Source organism: Erpetoichthys calabaricus, chromosome 7 (genome assembly GCF_900747795.2).
Source record: "Erpetoichthys calabaricus chromosome 7, fErpCal1.3, whole genome shotgun sequence".
Lineage (NCBI taxonomy): Eukaryota > Metazoa > Chordata > Cladistia > Polypteriformes > Polypteridae > Erpetoichthys > Erpetoichthys calabaricus.
The window spans coordinates 151,392,058-151,413,684 of NC_041400.2; the positions used below are offsets into that span (position 1 = coordinate 151,392,058).

The following is a 21,627-nucleotide window of genomic DNA, read 5'->3' on the forward strand; positions in this document are numbered from 1 at the left end:
GCCTGTCTGTCTGTCTGTCTGTCTGTCCATCTGTTTATCCAAATGAAACAACTTGGCCCCCCCATGGATTGCTGAGAAATAGCATACTTCAAAGAAATTTGTTGAGACAGTTCAATTTTTTGTTCAGATATCTTGAACAGATTGCACTGTATGAAGTATTAAAACTTTAAAATTTTCATTAAAAAGCATTGGCAAATCTCTGCAAGCTCATCCATCTTAAAATGGAGAAATGCTCTGTGCAACTTCAACCAGGAATTAGTTTAGTGTTCATTATACCTTGGGAGTGGTTGCTTGAACTTGTATATTTTGTATATTTTCCTCTTTTACTTGTCAGACAGCCACTCAAATGCCCAATGCAAGTAAACCAAACACTGGGCAGGCCCGCACACACAAACAGCACATTCAGCAATATCCTTCTCCTGCTGCTTTAGATAAATTTACTAACAGAGTATAAAAATGCACTTCTCTGGGAATAAATGGAAGTTGAAACAATTATGTTGACATACATAAGACTGAATTGATTGAACAATATTATCTGAAGATCCAACATTATCAACCTGCCACTAAATGGTTATGTCATGTCATGTCATTTTGTAACCCACTTAATCCAGGCCAGGGTTGCTGGGGTGCTAAAGCCTATCCCAGCTAGCACTGGGCACAAAGCAGGAAAAAACCCTGGACAGGGCACCAGTTAATGGCAGGGCAAACACACACGCATGCACATGCACCACCTTAGCATTGCCTATTCACCTAGAATGCATGTCTTTGGACAGTGGGATGAAACTCACGCAGACACGGGCAAAACATGCAAACTCCACACATAGAAAACCAAGCACATGAACTTTGGTCTCCTGACTGCAAGGCAGCAGCACTACTTATGCGCCACTCCCAGCAAAATGGTGTTTGAACTAATTAATAACATGGGAAGGGTGCAGCTGCCCTAACTGGTATAAACATAGGATGGGTTTAGAAATGGATAGTGGCATCAGGAAGGTAGGTAGTGACAGTGGCAATGATATACATGATCAGTTGTGGTAAACCCCTGATCTTCATGCCCATCATGTACTATTTATATTCCCTATATACAATAAATCAGATTAGTTCCAAGTTGTCATTTATCTATATAATTTTAACAAATTACTTTGTTTAATACCTACACAGAGAATTTATTTCAGTTCCTTTTCTCCTTTCATAAGATAATATCAATACTGATTTTATGCTTGTATTGTTAGATGCTTTTCAATTAATATTTATTGGATATTACTCTTTTGGGTATACTTTCAAAAATGTTATGATTAAGAAAATTGAAAAAGAATTAGTCTCAGACCCTCCAGCACTAACACACATCAATCGATGGAATTTTCATATCACTTGAATTGCAGTCTGCTGTGTATGAAAGCTATTGAGCCACCACAAGCCTGTTTGTGCTCTGTTTTAAACTCCATTGTGTAAAAAGCACATATTTAATGTAGTCTACTAGTACAGTATATGTAATTGCATTATTTTTTCGTATTACTTAACACATACTTAACACATAGTTACAAAATTATTTAATTAACAAAAATGTAATAACTGACTCTTTGGATGATATAAATATAAAATGTAAAATGTTCTTACTCACCGAGTGCACCGGAAGGATACACCATACTTACATTGTCTAACTTGTTTTACATTGTTGATGGGTTTCTGTCTTTCCTCAGATGTACACCTGCACACTTTCATGTAAAAGTACATGGGTTTTCTTTTGTAGCATAGTCTTTGTAACAGTTTGCTTAAACTTAACCTATTTATGTAGATTTTCATGAAAATGTCCTAGCAACATTTAGGAAACAAACCAGTTTTTTTTTTGTACAAATATGATTGTAACAGTATATTAATATTTTAACTGTTGTTTTAAATTTTACTGCAGTATATCAGACATTGTCCCAGTAGGCATACAATTACCATGTTAACACCTCCAAACCAAAGTGAAACCTAAGAACATAAACTATTGCTGCCCTCATCATACAGTAATGCATCAAGTGTTGTACACTGTTTTTAACTCTGACAGGTCAGGTCAGGTTGGGGAGCATGCACTGGTACAGTGCGTTGCTGTACCCACCACACGATGAAACAGCTCAGAATCCTGGTTGGCAACCCTCCAGGCAGACACGCGGCCCAGTCCCACCCTTCGGACATAACCAGTCCAGCCACTTGGGTCCATCCTGCAAGCTGGATCACCCTTGGGGAATCGCGCCACATCGCCATACTGCTGTAAATGATGCTTTCTCACAATTTAGGTAATGTGCTTCATTCGGGACTCCATGAGCAACTGCTCATTCGACACAAAGTCATACCAGCAGTACCCAAGGATTCTATGAAGGGACACACAGTACCAAAGGAGTCCAGTCATCGTCACAGGTCACTGGATAGTGTCCATGTCTCGCAACCATATGGCTAGCAAATACTGTATAGTATGCATATATGGTTTAGTTTAACTCTGACTTTAGCAATCAAATAATACAGCAACAATTACAAAAATAACAGACCATTGTAACACCCAAAATACTGAGCGAACTGGCAGGTTCTATATAATTATGGACAATAGTGTTTGATTGTAACACAAGACATAGATGTTCTGTTGTAAGATTTAGTGCATAGCTATAGATATTACATTTGGATTTCCTCAAGTTTTCTTGCCCATTGATCAGTTTCTCACATGAAATTAGACAAATTAGGGATGTTTTTCCCGACAACAATAAATCTTACAGATTAACAAGCAACATTATGATGCAAGTATGTAACACATGAGCTACTTTTCATGGTTTTCCCCATTTCTCTCTTAATTGGCCAATTTACAAGTGAAGACAAAATACTACACTGTTATCTTCATCCCTGAAGTTGCCTACAAAAAAACATCATAAGTCAATTAAAAAAGAGTTGATTGACAATATTTTTATTACATAGTGATGGTTTTAGTTCTTTAGCTGGATAAAATAATTTGTCAAAAGTAATATAAATTAAACATAACGTCATAATTTAATAATGAAGTAACACAAATTGTATAAATAAGAACAAGTCAGACACCTTTTGTTTCAAAAAGAACATGAAAGAAAGGATGGACAGAAATTGTAAAGTACAACTTTGCTTTTCTAATGAAGAGTTTGATATTTGAGTTAATGAGAGGTTTCTGTTACTAAGGCACACAACAACATTTTCTACAGAGTAAAGAAAAATAAAAGTCAGATGAGAGTGAAGTGAGTCAGTGTCTGCATATCACTCCCTTCTAAACATAGAAACACCACCTGTACATCCTTGTGAAACTTTGTTAATTGTTTGTATATACTGTATATTTAATGTACAGTATATAACTTGTTACTAATCATGAGGATGAATACATAAATTCTGTTAAGTATTAGCAATTCCAGCACTCCCCTCAGGCAGTGCATGCTGTGTTTATTTCTCAAATATATTGAGAATACCTCAAGTATTATTAACATTTTCTTAATAAGAAACAGGTTAACAGAACTAATTGATCATTTGAAAATGTGATGGCCTGCCTCACTTCCACAACAGTCGGGTATACACTCTCTGCTGTAAAATCAGCTATTTTCACATTTCCAAAATTAACCCCACCTCCCTATTCTTTGTCTGTGTAAGTTCAATGGGTGTCATCAGGGTGCGGATTCTGTTGTTCTTCAGCCACCATCCAAGTGAAGTTACAGGTGTCAATAGGTATTCACGCTATCACCCAGCAGCACCACCAAAACTGCCACATTCCATCAAAGTTGTTGTTTCTTGCTTTCTGTCATACTGGCATTTGCCTCACTTAAAGACAACCTGGTTACTCCCAGGCCACTTGGCCACATTATCTTTGAAAAGTGCATAATGATTGCAAATCACATGTACGTTCAAAGCAAAGAACCTTTACAGCAGGTTTAAATCGTCTCCAAGAGGCTGGGTTTATGAATAGAAATCCACTGCAACCCGTTGATTTAGTTTAAATAATGTTTAAATTTTGAGTTTGTGAGATGGCAGTTGGAGACACAGACACAGAATTCAATGACTATTCTTCTGAGAAGGCAAATTCCTTTCCTTTTTGTTCTTTGCACATCTCCCCATAACTATTTACAATATAGAAAGCATCTTTGCCAAAGTAAAGATAGCTACAACCTTAGAACAAATATTCCTCAAAAAGTTTAAAGAATAAAGAAATATTATCAACTTCTGAATTTTTGTTAACAGTAGAAATCATTTAAATTCTTTGCATTAATAAATTTATCATGAAAATGATACTGTATAATCAAGATCTTATAATTGTAAATGTTCGGAGAACTTTCCTGGTGTGTACTTCATGTACTTTCTTTAGTGACTGCTCACAATCGCTTCAGGTGCCTCAAGAGGAAGCCAGTTTAAAGCACTTAATAAGTGGGTTGGGGAGCACGCTGATTATGAAGGATTTAATAAGCTGGTTGGAAAATGACTGACTGACTTTAGTTTCGATGGTTTTGGAGAAACTGAAAATTAACAATTGAGTTTATGGTGTTCTTAGCTGTGAAATGCTTTTGGGAGACGTACCCCAGATCAAATTACTGACAAGCATCAGCATGGGCCTGGTGTTGTTATTTATATATTGTATGGTTGTTGCTTTAATCTTTTCCTGTTGTCATTACAGTATATGTTTGTTTTCATTTAATACAATGGATAGTAATTTTGGTGATATTGTACTGACCCTGTGTTCGGATTCAGTGGGTTGGAAAATGGATGGATGGATGTACTGTTTTATCAATATGAACATCCATGCAGTTTTTTATCAGCTGGATTGACCAGCATTGTTTTGTTGACAGTAACTACACTGGGTCAATGAAAAAGTTTATAAAATTTTGTATTTCCTTAAATGTGAAACAAAACTATCAGAAATTTTATTGTTGTATTGTAATAGATCTAATACATGCTGTATTTAATGGTCTGCAGACAATAAAGTTGACCAATCAATCTTTATTTGGAAGTAGTGCTGAGGAGGGCAATTGGAATGAGACGTAGTGGTAGCTATGAAAGAATGGACAGATTTGATCCTTCAGCTATTTTGCAGGTTAAATTCCACATTTGGAAGAAATCTGCACTTATGAGGTGAGGTAGTTCAGGTTTCTGACACCTCCTAGAAGCAGGAGCAAAGGGACTGGATAAGATGTACTCATCGTCTTTTAAACGTCAAAAGTTGCACACGTGCAAGGTGAAGCAGCTGTTAACTAATAAAATATTTTTATTTCTCTGTGGAAAGTTAAAGGTGGAACAGCACTGTCAGTTACTCGCTATGCCAACACTAAACTCTACCACCATGAAACGCATTGTTGTGCAGCATCAAGAATATGTAGCAGTCATTCATGTTGTCTCGCAGTCCCAGTTCTTGTGAAAATACAGAAGGATGCTAACATCAAGGACTATCACTCACTTTTATTAAAAAAAAAGATTTGTTTTGCATTTATAGAAACCTAAGATTTTTATATATTTATTATATTTTTGATAACATATTGTAAAAATGTTGTACATAAAAAGTAACCTCAAAAGAAAAATATTGTACAAATATTGTATAAGGAATAGAAAAATCCTATATTGAAGAAACTCAAAACAACTGGTATCAGGGGCATTTGTATCTCATTTGTATTAACCAGCTTATAAACTTTGATTTGAAAACTCGATGCATTTCAAAGATTCTAGGCTCGTAAAACACAAAGGCACTGAATTTGTAGCTTTGTACCTAATCTATGTCCTTGGCAACATGAAGACACTGAGTATCAAGGCAGTGCCAAATTGGATGCTCTAGTACAAGGGGGAAGATGAAAGGGATTTCTTAATGCACTGTACCCTGTCAGGCATGTCAGAAGCACTTGAAGAGAGAGAGACTGGAAAAACTTGCCTCAAATCCTATGCCAGCAAATGTATAATGGGGCTTGAACAGGATATGCTTAGAATCTGGAAGCAAAAGTGGAAATAAAATATCTGTTTAGCATGCACATCTTGGTGTGAGTGTTTTTCAGTTACCATTCAGATAATCAACAGCAATATTCGTCAAGCTGCATAATAAGACAGTAAGACTTGTAGACGCTTGTTTTAGTTTTCATATTATCCAAGTGCCTAATGTTTTTGGACTGTGCATATTGGAAAACAGGCTGAACATTAATACAGTTTCCCTGGTCTTGCAGTCTGGTATTGTGAGATCCAATTGGGACATGCCTTTTGATCTGTTGGAGAAGATTGACTGTAATGGAATAAATACTTGTCAGACATAGGTTCAAGAAATATTTAACCATTGCACATTGTGAATTGTAATAGGTAGTTTCACGTAGTGAACCAGGAACTCTGTTTGCTACATAGGTATCACATTTCCTTTGTAGCTTCACAGGGTAAAAAAGCACAGGATTTATTGCAAATTGTAAAATTTCACAAGGTGTGATGAAGGTGAACAATGGGAGATGCCATGAAAACACATTATTTAGACTTTTGATATCCTTGTAGCAGAATGGGCAAAAAAATCTTGTAAACACTGTTTTTTGATGGGGAATTCAAACACTCTGTACAGACTTTGTGAACTTTTTGGAGCTTCTGACCAGTTCTAGATTCCAGGCTGTCATAAATCAGACATTCCTTAGTCATAGACTCATTCTAGACACATTATATGTAGTTTTATTACATATTTTTTATTGTTATATAAATATAATGTTATTATGTCATTATGATATTATTTTTTGACTTTTGTTTTTTATTTGTCGTTGTATGGCCGCAGCCATGTTGTTTGTAGTTGTAATGCTGTTTGCCTGCACAGCATGATCATTATTTAAGACCAGTAATGGCGTACTGCACGATAACGTGCAGTAAATACACTTGAATTAACCATACTACGTTGACCCTTGACCTTGACTGACCACTGATTCCCGACATCGATTAGCCTCTTCCTTAGTCTCATTTGCTCTTGAGATTCACTTTTGTTCAGTGTCGGCCTGTCTTTGTTGTATGGTCTGTTCTTTGCTGTCAGTTGCACAAACAATTCTCTTTCATGCTGCATCAACCTGTCGTAAATGCTGAGTGCGCTGTTCATAGTTTTCATCCTCTTTCTCTGTATGTTTAGCATTCGTTTCCTCAGAGGTTGATGCACTTGCTGCTTCCTGAGCAGCTCTTCTTTTCTCCACCCTAGTTTGCCTGCTTCTTCTCTTCTTTCGTCTGCATCTTTTCATGATAAAACTAAATAAATCAGTTTTTGCAATTACTTAGTACATTTTCCCTAATTTTTCACTTAAGCTGGCACTTTATAACCCTTTATAATTGCTAATGGAAAAGGGAGAGGCCAAAATAAAATGCTAGAGTGATTAGGGCAATTTGAAGCTTAATTCCAATTCCAATTCCTTGGAAATTTAAGGAGAACCACTAGAAGACACTTGACCAGAGGGGTTATTGTTCTGCTTCATCTGGATTGCAGTCTTCAAGTTCTGGGAGGGTGGGGATATACAGTAAGTGACTGTGTCACATTGAAATCCTTCTACCATGCACTTCTAAAATCAATCTCCATGAGGGACGTACTAGTGTATATTCCACCCTTTAACAACAGATACCTTTACCAAATTAATTTAAGCAAAATCAGCAGTGTCTGACCAGAGACTTTTCCATCAGCACTCTGGACAAGGCAGGAACAACCATAGATAAGATGCCAGTACATCACAAGACCCTTCATGCAAGCCCCCACATGTACATGCATACTCACACTCACACAATGGGGAGAATGTGCAGATTCCTTATGGACAGCGTCCAGTCGTGGGATTTGAACCCAGGATGCTGAATCGGTGAACACTGCTAAACAATAAACTGCCAAGTGTTCTATAGTGTTCCTTCTACCAACGTGTAGTGCTTTGTTCTTGTGTATATTAAATTGCACTTTCAAAATGATTGCCCAGTTTCAAAGTTTTTACAGGTCAAATTAAATTGTGTTTACTGGCCTTTCGGTACCTGCCATCAGTTATTCTGGTATCTGAAAATGGCTTTCTTTTATAGTATTGTTTTTGTACATGTGGGTTTCTGATTTATTTCTGACTTTACTCTGAAGTATCTCATACAGTGAGGTATATTGTGAGAAGTATATTGGATTAGAATTACTGGAATCCAATTTGTCACCTTCCCAGTGCATTGGGGTCACATTTCCAACTTTTCACACCATAGGTCTTTTTCCCATCAGTTGCTGTTTTTAAATAACATGTCTTATTTTTTTCAGTGTAACTGGTAAAATCACATCAAAGCCAAGAGTTTTGTTAGTCCTCAATGCCCTTTTTGCCTGAAGCATTTCTGACTTTTTAAAATCTTTAAACACAAAGTTTGCTTTTGACTCTGCCTGAGGCACTCCATTTATTTTTCTTTTATAAAAATGTGGGTGAACTATTTACTAATTTTTTTATTTCCTGGTTATTAAGTTGGGTTTCTTCATGTGAGTCTCTTGAGGCTTTTGCAGTTCTTTTAATGTATTTTTACTGGAGTAAAATGGAAATGTTTTTTGGTTTTCTTATGTTTCTTTTTCCTCTACTTGTAATTACTCTTATTTAATCTTTTTAATTTTTCCACTTATCCATTATTCATCTCTCTCTTACTGCCTTACCTTATTCCCGAAATCATCTCATATCAATGAAAAGAGAAATGATGGGCCCATGGTGGTGAGTGCAATATTACTAAAAGTTGCTGGGTGGCAACAGGCAGCTCACCTCTGAAGCAGGTATAACTGTGCTGCATAGTAGAGAGGTCAGACAGACATGGAGCTATTTCAGAAGTGGCCTTTTTTTAAGAGTTGCACAGACTTAGAGATTCAGGAAGAATAAGAATGCTACTTGGAGTTCTGCACTGGTGTCCCCTTAGTCATTGCTGGCCATTTTTGACATCTGATATGATTCCAGGACCTGGTCCAAAATGGCATAGGATGGAGTTTCTAGCCAATCCAACGCAATGTCTATTGTTAGAAGTACGGTTGGGTTAACGGATCTTGTTGTTGTTGGGAGGAACTGTGGCCAGGATCATAAGAGAGAAAGAAGCGAGGCAGAGAATAGTTTAGTGTGATACTTACGAGGTGGTCAAATGAGCAAGCAGTCCCACCTGAGAGAGAGGAACGGGTTCTGTAAAGAAAGGTCCGCAGTATCTGCAGAATTTTACTTTGTTTCATGCTTTGTACCTAGTATTCTCTCAGTGATCGTCCATCCCTTGTGTGCTTAATATTTAAAATGAACAGACACCGGTTTGATATACCATCATGTTTTAGCATTATGCCTGGCTGTGAGAGATGACAAAATTGCACATTTCTATGCACAGGGAATTTCAAAAGAATATTTCCAGGGGAATTCAAGATGAACTGCATCTTTAAAGTTAAAGAGATGCAAGAGTCTGATTCAAAATTCTGACCTAGGCACTGCCAGTGAGGGGGCTTCACATTCTTTCCATGTCTGCCTGGTCTGTTCTGAGGGTACTCTAATTTTACTTAGATAGATAGATAGATAGATAGATAGATAGATAGATAGATAGATAGATAGATAGATAGATAGATAGATAGATAGATAGATAGATAGATAGATAGATAGATAGATAGATAGATAGATAGATAGATAGATAGATAGATAGATAGATAGATAGATAGATAGATAGATAGATACTTTATTAATCCCAATGGGAAATTCACTTGTATATCTGAAAGACATTTTGCATGGTTTTAGCTGTCAAACCCTATAGGAATACACATAGATGGTTATGAATCTGTGCCCCTGATTACCTGACACCCAGTCCAGGGCTGACACTTGCCTTCTTCCTGATGTTCCATTCATCACAAATGAGACCTGCCTACTGCAAGATTTTCTTTAGTATGCTAGAAAAGAAAGATTTTTTTCTGTAGTGGGAAAGTAAGATTAAAGTAAATTTTAATTTTTACATTGTGACACCACATTTCTTTCCTGCATGTCACGTTGAAGTTTTGGTAAAAGTTCTTTTTTTCTGTTTGTTATTTTGATGCTGCAGGCCAAATTTCTAATTTTCATGGGAGAGCAGAAAAGTTCAACAAGGCCTGCAATGAAATGGTTCAATTTACAGGGTAAAAAACCACTACACTTGGCTGACTATGGCCTTGGCACGACATGAAAGTAAGAGTGGAGGCATCATGCGTATTGCTGTAGCTGTGTGCCATTTCACTCAAAAGAGACATTCACAGAATTTTCTGATGACATTTTCATGGTATCTGATTACAAGGCACTTCCTAAAATATTAATATTACTAACTATGGTACATTCACATATTAATAAACTTGTAGTGCAAATATCTGAACTTGTTTGTACATAAGGTAAAAAGAGAAGTTCTTACTTATTTCTAACTGTGAAAGGAGTAATTAATTGAAAATTTCTCTTAGACAAACTACTGTTTACTATGAGTAAAAAAAGTTGGCAACCGTACATTCCTGCCATTTGTCATTTTTACCATTATATTATATTTTATTATATTATATTATATTATATTATATTATATTATATTATATTATATTATATTATATTATATTATATTACTAGACAAAGAGCCCGTTTCGACAATGTAAGATGAAACGGGCACGAGTTTGTGTCAGCAGTGTATGAAGAACAAATGATAAGTAACGAAGAAGTTGTTTTGTAATGATTGTAGTCCGCTTTACTCATTACTGTACAGGCTTGTACTGTTAGTTGATGAATTTCCCAGGCCTATAGTATAATATTGAATGATGAATGTTCCAGTACAATATGGAATAGTAATAAGTATAAGCACCACAAACCTGATATAGGTGTATTGAATGAATGCGTAATTGAATCAGAATGCGTAATTAGGCCTCGAGCTGTAGTCAAAATCGCCTTTCAGGCCTCTAGAGCTTTAATCGAAGTCGCTTTTCTCTTTGAATTTTTGCGGCCGTAAATCCGCCGACTGCCACGATGTTGTTGTTGGATGTCAGTCTCGTAAGGTTTTTGGGAGAGCTGCGCAGAAGGCGATTGCGCATTCGGCTTCGGACGTGCGCAGAAGGCGACTGTGCATTCGGCTTCGGACGGACGTGAGTGAGTGAGTGAGGAGGCAGGCGAATTACGTATTAAGATATTATATTATATTATATTATATTATATTATATTATATTATATTATATTATATTATATTATATTATATTATATTAGTTGAAAGTGGCTGTTTCAAGGTTGTTCCAGGCTACTCTTCCTTTCTCATTTTGGTGCCTTAAAGTTTATTTAGCCATTGTTTGGACTAGACTGGCTGTTTTATTTGAGTTACACTGTCCAACAATGGCAGTGATTGGAAAAAGGATTTTTTTTTTCTTTTGGTTTAAGACCAATGACTCTCTAGTAAATATTTTTGTCTAGAACTCCAATTTCACATTGGATTTGAATGACGGAATATCATCTTCTTAGCTGTAATTTCCATCATATTTTGTCAATATGTATATTTCTGTCATGTCCCATTGAGGGTTTGTAATAGCAATCCTGTAAATTTTCAGTATAATAATCATAATCACAGTGGGTTATGAATATATTTTTTTAAAATGTGGCACCTCAAAATCCCAATAAAAAGTTCAAAACAGATGCTACATCTTCTTCTTCTTCTTCTTCTTCTTTTGGCTGCTCCCGTTAGGAGTTGCCACAGCGGATCATTTTGTTCCATATCTTCATGTCGTCTTCATCTTGCTCTGTTACACCCATCACCTGCATGTCCTCTCTCACATCATCCATAAACCTTCTCTTAGGCCTTCCTGTTTTCCTCTTGCCATCCTTAACATCCTTTTCCCAATATACCCAGCATCTCTCCTCTGTACATGTCCAAACCAATGCAATCTCACCTCTCAGACTTTGTCTCCCAACCGTCCAACCTGAGCTGACCCTCTAATGTACTCATTTCTAATCCTATCCATCCTCGTCACACCCAATGCAAATCTTAACATCTTTAACTCTGCTACCTCCAGCTCTGTCTCCTGCTTTCTGGTCAGTGCCACTGTCTCCAACCCACATAACAAAGCTGGTCTCACTACCATCCTATAGATCTTCCCTTTCACTCTTGCTGATCACCGTCTGTCACAAATTACTCCTGACACTCTTCTCCACCCATTCCACCCTGCCTGCACTCTCTTCTTCACTTCTCTTCCACAATCCCTGTTACTCTGTATTGTTGATCCCAAGTATTTAAACTCATCCACCTTCACCAACTCTATTCCCTGTATCCTCACCATTCCACTGACCTTCTTCTCATTTACACACATGTATTCTGTCTTGTTCCTACTGACCTTCATTCCTCTCCTCTCTAGAGCATATCTCCACCTCTCCAGGGTTCCACAATGTCATCAGCAAACATCATAGTTCACGGGGACTCCTGTCTAATCTCATCTGTTAACCTGTGCATCACCATTGCAAATAAGAAATGGCTCAGAGCCGATCCCTGATGTAATCCCACCTCCATGTTAAATGCATCCGTCACTCCTACCGCAGACCTCAACACTGTCACACTTCCCTCGTACATATCCTGTGCAACTCTTACATACTTCTCTGCCACTCCCGACTTCCTCATACAATACCACAATTCCTCACCCAGTTATATGCTTTCTCCTGGTCCACAAAGACACAATGCAACACCTTCTAGCTTTATCTATACTTCTCCATCAACACCCACAGAACAAAGATTGTATCTGTTGTGCTCTTTCTTGGCTCTGCCTTGACTCTCCTCCTGTTCTTGATCTCCGTCTTCCTACAGAACACCATCCTATGCTGTCTAACTACACTTTCCCCTGCTACCACTTTGCAGTCTTTAATCTCCTTCAGATTGACTCTTCTGCATAGGATATAATCTACCTGTGTGCATCTTCCACCACTCTTGTACGTCACCTTATGTTCCTCCCTCTTCTTAAAATACATATTCACTACAGCCAAGTCCATCCTTTTTGCAAACTGCACTATCATCTGACATTCTTCATTCGCCTCCTTGACACCGTACCTACCCATCACCTCCTCGTCTCCTCTGCTCCCTCCGCTCCAATCACCACTTTCTGTCCCTTGGGTACACTGTCCTTCACTTCATACAACTCACTCCAGAAATTTTCTTTCTGATCCATCACACACCCAACTTGCGGGGCATATGCACTAACAACATTCAGCATCACACCTTCAATTTCCAGCTTCATAATCATTACTCTGTCTGAAACTCTTTTTACTGCCAAAACCCTCTTGACATACTTTTCTCTCAGAATAACTCCTACTCCATTCTCCTCCCATCCACACCATGACAGAACAATTTGAATCCACCTCCGATCCACCTGACCTTACTCCCCTTCCATTTAGTCTCATGCATGCACAATATGTCAGCCTTCCTTCTCTCCATCATATCAGGTAACTCTCACCCCTTACCAGTCATACTGGCAAAATTCAAAGTTCCTACCCTCAGTTCCACTCTTTACCTTCCTCCTCTCCTCCTGTCTCCAGACATGTTTCCCCTCTCTTCTTCTCTTTCTTCGGTCAACAGTAGCCTAATTTCCACCAGCACCCTGTTGGCTAACAGTACTGGTGGCAGTCGTTGTTAACCTAGGACTCAACCGATCTGGTATGGAAATCTGTATTGTTGTCTGCATGTTGATCTGCCAGAATTTTACACCAGATGCCCTTCCTGACGTAACCCTCCCCATTTATCCAGGCTTAGGACTGGCAAGAAGAAACACACTGGTTTGTGTCATTTTATTATTGGTGAAGTGGTTATCATTGGAGAGAAGAGAACTGATGCCTTGGAAATTTTGGATGCTGCGTGTCTATAGATCAGTGAAAGACTATGGATACACAATCAGTACCAAGTGAAACTTAATGGAGTTTAAAATAATTCTACCTGAATACTGCATTGCAGTATTGTTACCAGTATAACAGTATCCTTTCTGGTTTTTCAAAAAGTGAAAACTATATCTATTTTTGTCTGTTGTTGATATCATCTAATCTGAATGAAACACTAACAGTGTTTCTCTTGTGGTGTACTCCTTATATAGTGTTACCATGTTTACTATGTGACAGCATCTATCTCCTACCTTGGGCTTTCTTGTGGCGCAGTGGTAGCGCTGCTTGCATTAAGGAGATTGAGGGTTTGCTTGCTGGGTCCTCCCTGCTTGGAAAGTGCTTTGAGTAGTGAGAAAAGCACTGCATAAATATAAAGTAATATTATTATTATTAAACCTGTGAAGCACAAACTCTTACCCCATTTAGACATTTTGGATAACCATTCTGTTTTTCAGAGAATGTGATGCTTTTTTCGTCAATCCCTGTTGGTACTCATATTTCACACTTGCATGGAAGAGTGGGTAGAACACACACTGTACAACATTAGCTTGCTTTGGAGACTGTTGCTTGACTGCCAGATTTATTTTACAAGTCTGTCATTCTTGATCTGGATATCTCAATGTGTTGTTGAATCCAGGAATACAAAATGAGCTGTACATGGTGTGAGACCAACAGTAAAGCTTGTGTCACGTTGTATGCTTGCCTAATACAAATACCAATTTCAAACTACTCTCTGCACTGATCAACAACTCTTATGCAGCTCAACATATTACTATAAAGCACATTGCCTACACTGATGACTTTGGCTGGTTTTGTGATAATGTATTTGTTTACTGAATCAAGGACTGTGTTCATATCAAGAAATTCAGTCCACAGAGTCAACTGGAAATCACAATGTGTGTAAATGGTGGTATTCAGTGTGAAGTTGTTAGTAGTGGACCTTGCTAATTTAAACCCACTTTGCGCTCACTGCCTTGAATTCAGTAGCATGTTTCATACTTTAATCAGAAACACCCATGCAATACCTTTCCTAATAGTGAGAGCAGAGTAATTCCTCTTTAAATCTTTCAGTCTGATCTGTTCTCCTTTTACACTTGAAAAAAGGAAGGTTAATGCCATGTCTCCAGTCTTTACCTCTCCAGTCATAATGCACTCACTTGGTGCTTTGCCGTTTTTGTTTTTTTAAGTGTATTACACACGTCTTTCTTATTTGGTGCTCCACATTAATTTTCAGATGTTATTTCAGCTTTTGTGCAGTCCATGACCTTTTATTACGTCATGTTGATGAACTTGATGTAATAATCGTGGAGACCGTGCTCCTAGAAATGCAGGATGCGACCCTAAAGACCATTACGGAAAATGCCATCTAATACAGAAATAGCAGTTGGACCCTAAAATTCAGCCCTGAAAATGATAGAACAGAAAGCAAAAATACTTAGCTGAGCAAAAAAAAAAAAAAAAAAAAAAAAACAGGCAAAAGGATTTGCCTAAAAAGGAAATCCACAGAAAACAATAAATGATCCAGTAACAGTAATCCCAAAACAGAAGCCAAATATCCAAATACCAGAAGGGAAATATTAAAATAATACAATACAACCACAAACTCCACAAAACAACCATAATGTTCCACTGCTGATGTTCCACTCCACTGTCATGAGGAGAACACAGCAGTGATGATGTCAGGGTGTCCCCACCTCCTGGGGTTCCACTCTCAAAGTACATGGACAAAGTACTCTCAACAAAATACTTATTTGAAGCCATCTTTTATTCTTTTTGCTTAGGCAGAGATGATTAGCCAGATTTACTTTACTTGATAACTCCTCCATCCTGTAGTGGTCTTGTCTAGACTTGTTCTGATGTCACCATGTCCTTTAAAAACACTACTGAGATCATAATGGCTTGATAAATTAAGTATCTGGAGTGGATGTTCATTTCAGAGTTTCATACAGTATGTTGAAAGTTCCAGTCAACTTGGGATGTGGCCTTGCAGCTTTTGAAATCAGAAATAATGCACACTACCTACTGATTCCTTAGAATGCAAAAAAAAAAAAAAAACAAACTTAATAAGGTAATGTTATGTAACTAGCTTGAAACTAGCTAAATTCAGTTCAGAGTTGCAGGAGACCAGAGCATTGTTCTGGCCGCACTCCATGCAAGGCAGCAAACAGCACTGGACAGGGCCCCAGTCCATCGCAGAGCTCTTTGACACTCACGGTCACACCCATAACAATCAGGAATCACCAGTTAAGCTAACCTGCAGGGCTTATGGAAGCTAACTAGACACATCTTGACTTGGGAAGAATGTACAAATGCCATAGAGACAGTGACCAGGCACAGGATTCACATTCATGAGGAAGTAGTACCAACCGCTGTGCCCTCTTGCCATAGCAATATGTAATTGATTTACTTTGAGTTATAGTACATACAGCTATGGAAATTTTTATTTCCTGTCATTTGCACTTTTTTATCTTTTTGTAAGATTTGTGTTCTTTCTCCCAGAAGAATTTGAATTACATTATATATAATGATTTATACTTTGAATGCTATGTTTTTAGATACATAGATTGACACATAACAGAGCTTGCAATGATTTTTGTCTTTATCAAAAGGCTAATGTATGTGCATTAAGATAAATGTAATACAGGTCAAGAAGCTGCAGTGTTATTGCGTTGTAGATTTGCATCTGATTCTGAACAGGGTGCTTTTTTATTTCGGGGAGTGTTCACATTTGGCAAGGAAAAGATTAGTTTAGAGCAAAATGTTTTATTCATGGTTTGTACTGGAGTCTTCAGGACACAGTGTTGATTGACAGTTTAAAAAAATATTATGATTGCCCCTGCCATCTACCACCCCTCACAGGCTTATGCTATACTTCAATTCACAGAGTTTCTTAAAAATTATAGACATTATTATTTTTGGTTATTTCATATTAGCCCTTATTTGACATAGTTTTCTCAACTTTTTTAAGCTGCTAGATGGTCAATCACATAATGATACATGAACTGGTACCATGAATTTGTGCGTCTGTATGATTTTACATACTCAACTGGAAATTTTTCAAATCAGACTCACATTTTTGTAATTTTCTGACGCTGTGCCCAGCTGTCCATCAAATCTATAGCCTGACCTATTAGATTCAGGGTCAGGGTCAGTGTCATGAATGTGTCCCAGCAGCACTGGACTTAATTCAACAACCCTGTCCATCACAAGTTACAGAAGAGCTGAACAACATTCTGTAAATGCAATAGCTTATGATTATTACTTCCGGGTGATTAGTTGAGAAAAAAGTAAGTATTTACTTTCTTTTTGTCGTTTTTACAGTTTTGTTGCATCAGTCCAATGGTGGTAATTTGTGTTCCCTTCAACATGGCGCTTCCTTTGAAGTTGGATTGCCTTAAGGGCTCCGACCTTTCTGTTTGCACTTACAGAACATTATCCTGCTCATTTTTTTCTACTATGATTGTCCCTTATCAGCAAGAGCATTTTTAATTGTCATTTTAATTGGATGCCATTTTTATTGGATTTGTGTTTGAGACAAAAGTTTTTGTACTTATTATCATTTGTTCGCTTTTAGAGTCATGTCAGGAAGTCTACAGATAAAGGTAAAGGTAGCCTGCTGTGGGGTCTTTCTGAGAAGAAGAACATTAAGTGACTGACTAATGCTGCAGTAAAGCCAGCGGAAACTGTTAAGATATTTAGAAACATGCTTCACTGTAGGGCACTGTTACTTTAGGCACATTTAGAGAAATTTTTACAGGATCTCAAATGTCATGCCATGCAACCAGGAAATTCAACCTTAACTGTTGATTCATTTGCTGTTGTGGCTGGAATGTTTAAATCTTTGGATAATTCCAGTGCTAAAAAGGTGATTTGAAGTGGCTGTAAATAGTATACAAGCCTTTTGGGAGACAGCTGAATTGCTTTAGCACACACCGGATTGAAGCAAGGACTGTTTTTGAGCTTCACGTAAATGACCTTTTTTGAAGCACTTTTTTGATGGGAGTTCAATGCTGTCACATAGCAACATAGGGTGCATAGTGAAACATGAAAACATTAGTATTAATCAGCTTATTTTTATGCAAAGAAGTAGGTTCATGTCCAGAGATCAATGCAGGTTACTACTGTATTATTAACACTGTCTGCCACTAATGTAGGTTTGTTTAAACTTTGCCCTTCTCTACTTAATTAGTGAAGTGGGGCTTACGGATGAGAACTCCTAAGTAGATTTGTGATGTGAGCTATGGAAACTGCACTCTTTAAATATTTTAAAACACTTCAGGGATTATTAAAAAAGCATTTCATGTCAATTACTATGACGTATGGTTAGACTTTTAATCTTCTGCTATCATAATAATTAATCATAATTAATATGTTTTTATTATTTATGTTACCTAGCAACAATACCTGCACATTTATTTTCTCCTCTCAGAGGATAAACTGTTGAGGTGCTGTTCAGTGTGTGAGGTCTGTATTCAGTATCAGAACAGAATTGACATTATAAGATTATTTGCAGATTAGAAAATGTTGACTGGAAATATCATTATCTTGTTTAGCGCTCAACCCCCACCCTCTACTCCATAAAATAATACAGATCTGCTTGACACACAGGCAGAAATCATCTTAGTGAGGCCTCAACAAGGTATGATGAGAAATGGGAACTCATTCTTGACTGTAGTCCAGCCTTGTCATGAGCACTTGAGGCCTCAACTGGGGCTCAGCTTAGCTGTTTGCAGAAAATGACAGTTTTGTTCGAATGTTACAGTCGAACAGACACCGATGGCTCTCTTGTAGCTCAGATAGTGTTTGAAAGTAATAATAATACTTACAATACTTCCAACATATTGAACGCTATTAGTGTGCTTGTATAAATAAATAGGACATGATTAACTCTAAAACCCTTATCATAAGCTTGTTCACGGATAATTAGTTATCAAGACGTTTATGAAAATTGTGCTTGAAGTTCAGTTTATTATTGAGTCAGTGTTGTTGCTTTTATATTAAAAAACAAAAGACTGAAACATGAGGGTAATAGTTTTGTCATTTTGGGTGAAAAGGTGTCTTGACAGTATGTGAAGAACAAGTCCATCACCATTTTACTGAGTATTACTCAAGCTGTCTGGAAGACTGGCAAAATTATTTTATGAATGTTTTACCAGGGTCATAATTAGAAATGTTTGTTAACGTCTAACTATTACAACTGGTACATTTACTTTAAATGGACTTTAACATTCCACTTGAGTCACTGATGTGGTTATTCATTAACTTGCAGGGATGTTTTACTTTTGGTGGATTTACATACATTAAGGAATTTAATCCTTTTTGTCTTTGTGTATTTTAGGCTGGCTTGATTCGGATTCATTCGGATGAGTATTTTATTGAACCTCTGGTCCAAGGAGTGGTGGAACAGGAAGAAAAAGGGAGAGTCCATGTAGTTTACAAGAGGTCAGCTGTGCATCTAGCAGTTCCTGAGGTGCCCGCAAATGTCCGTGACAATGGTAAGCATCACCATGGAGACAGCCGGCCTTATTGTGAGCAGCAATGTAATAGCCACTCTTCACATTTTGCTAATACTTGTTTTATTATTTTAGGTTTATATTCTAAATATGTAAATTTGTTAGCAGTAACAGGGTAATTACCTGGTATTCATTGTGAGATCCCATTATATGTGTATGCTAATTGAATTTATATCATTATTATATCATTATAGAAATAAGAATTAAATAACTGACCTCATAATTAAGAAAATGATTAATGTACACATGTTATAGCATTTTACTGTAATCATTGTGGTCCTGATATAAAGGTTTTACAACCTGTAACAATAAAAACATGCCACACATTTAATTGCAAGGCAAGATATTGCTGCTTCCAAAGTTAATCAGGTTTAATTTCATAAATGTTGAAATGTACCGTATGTGTTGAATTTAATTACACTACTTTCAACAATGATAACCTGAATGTAAAAAAAGTTGAAAGCCTTTAGTGGCTAGAAGCTTTCTGGGGATATCATACTTGGTTGAACTAAATGTACACAGAATCTAATAACTGTGAGCTGCAAGTAGAGTATCTCCAAATGGATCATTCAGTGGCACAAGACTTTTAGCTAACCTTTCATATAACCTGTTCACAATGATACGTACTTGAAAATAACTTTCATTTCAATCATAAGACTTTTTAAACCACACATCGCAGTCTGTTTTACTTCTATTCTTCCTGTATTAAGTACGGTATTCGCAGAGGTTCAGGATACTGGAGTTTTCTTACCTGCTAGGGAGCCTCAAAGTTAATGAAATCTCCTGGAGATGCCATTGGGTGACTCCCTTTTGAGGCTTTTGTGGTACAATAAGGATACTGTAAGTGAATTTAAGACAAAAGTCTTTAAAGATGACGGTAGTAGGGCAGTCGCCGAGGCATATCACTAATCAATAAATGTGCTGTTGTTCCAAAGTTTAGCTTTTGCAGACAGGGTCAGTGATGATTTACCATATGTTTCATGTTTCTGTATATTTTGCCTAGAATAGTTTTACAGTTACCCAAAGTATTTTAAACTAACAGAGTATGCGGGGTAAAGCTGGTATGGTGAAGATCAGTGGACCTTTTTGCAGACAGAGAATGGTTTTCTTCCACTTTCTTCAGGTTTTTTTTGTTTCAGATTATTTCCTTTATGATTATTTAAATGTATTATTAGTGACATATTGTTCAACCTATATATTGTGAAGGACAGCCGGCGTTTCAGTCCGGCCGGGACGTCCCTGAACAAAAAGAAGGAGGAAGAGCAGGCTGTTTAGGACACAGCCTCCCCGGGACACTAGTTGGCAGCTCCCTTGGACGGAAATGGTTCCCCGGATTCCCTCAGGGCATCATGGAACATGGAGTCCATTTCCTCAGCCCTGTTGGGTGCTGTGGGTGCTGCCAGGGGGAGCTCACAAGGAACCTGGGGACTCCTACTGTTATAACAACTCAGAAGTATTTCGGAGGCACGAGAACAGAAGCCCGCAGTACTTCCGGGCTACTTAAGGAAGGATGATGTGGCGTTTGACCCGGAGAAGGAACACTTCCGGGTCATGGACTATTTAAAGGACTTTGGAAGACCCAGCAAAGAGAGCCGGAGTTGGGTGGTAGAGTGACGGAGCTGCTGGGTGGAGAGGAGGATTGTGTTTATTGATTATTGTTGTGATTATTATTGAGTATTGGATAATTGTGGAGTGTATGGTGCTTTGTGCACTAGTACTGAAGAAAAATATTAAAAGAAACCTTCTTGGTGCTTTTACACGTGTGTCCTGAACGTCTGTCTGGTGGGTTTAGTGGGGCAACAGCGCCTCTAGCGTCCACAATATATATAGAACATGTATGTGATAGCCTAATATATTTATTACACCATAAAATGTGTTATTTTAGCAGCTTAAGCATGAACCTGACACTTAACATGATGAGAGTATAGGCAGGAGGGAAGCAGGTATTTTGAGTAAGGAACTCACTAGTAATGGAAATTGATCACGGACCAGGAAATGAACAGACCCAGGAGAAATATCAGGTACTGATGTAAACTTAGAAGACAAACAGTGCAAAAAAAACCCACTATGCAAAACAAAACTTATGTATCGAGAGACAAAGAAGTAGTCCTAACTATCCTATATACCTGTGATGTTTGGCTTAATACTTTTGACCTTTGATTTTTGTTTTAACCTTTTTTAACCTTTATGGCTAGTTTTGTTCATCTCATGGCCCTTACTATCTTTGTCTTTTTCATTTCAATCCTTATTTTATTTCTAAGACACAAAATATTGAGATTTCATGCTGTTGCTTG

At 37.5% G+C, this 21,627-nt stretch overlaps 1 protein-coding gene across 1 annotated transcript in view; it reads left to right on the plus strand.

Annotated features, from left to right (window-relative positions):
* adamts3 (ADAM metallopeptidase with thrombospondin type 1 motif, 3) overlaps positions 1 to 21,627 on the plus strand; it is a 324,662-nt gene that overhangs the window by 88,376 nt on the left and 214,659 nt on the right. Inside the window, 1 exon segment of the mRNA XM_028805559.2 lies at positions 19,159 to 19,315. Coding sequence (XP_028661392.2) covers positions 19,159 to 19,315 — 157 coding nt within the window.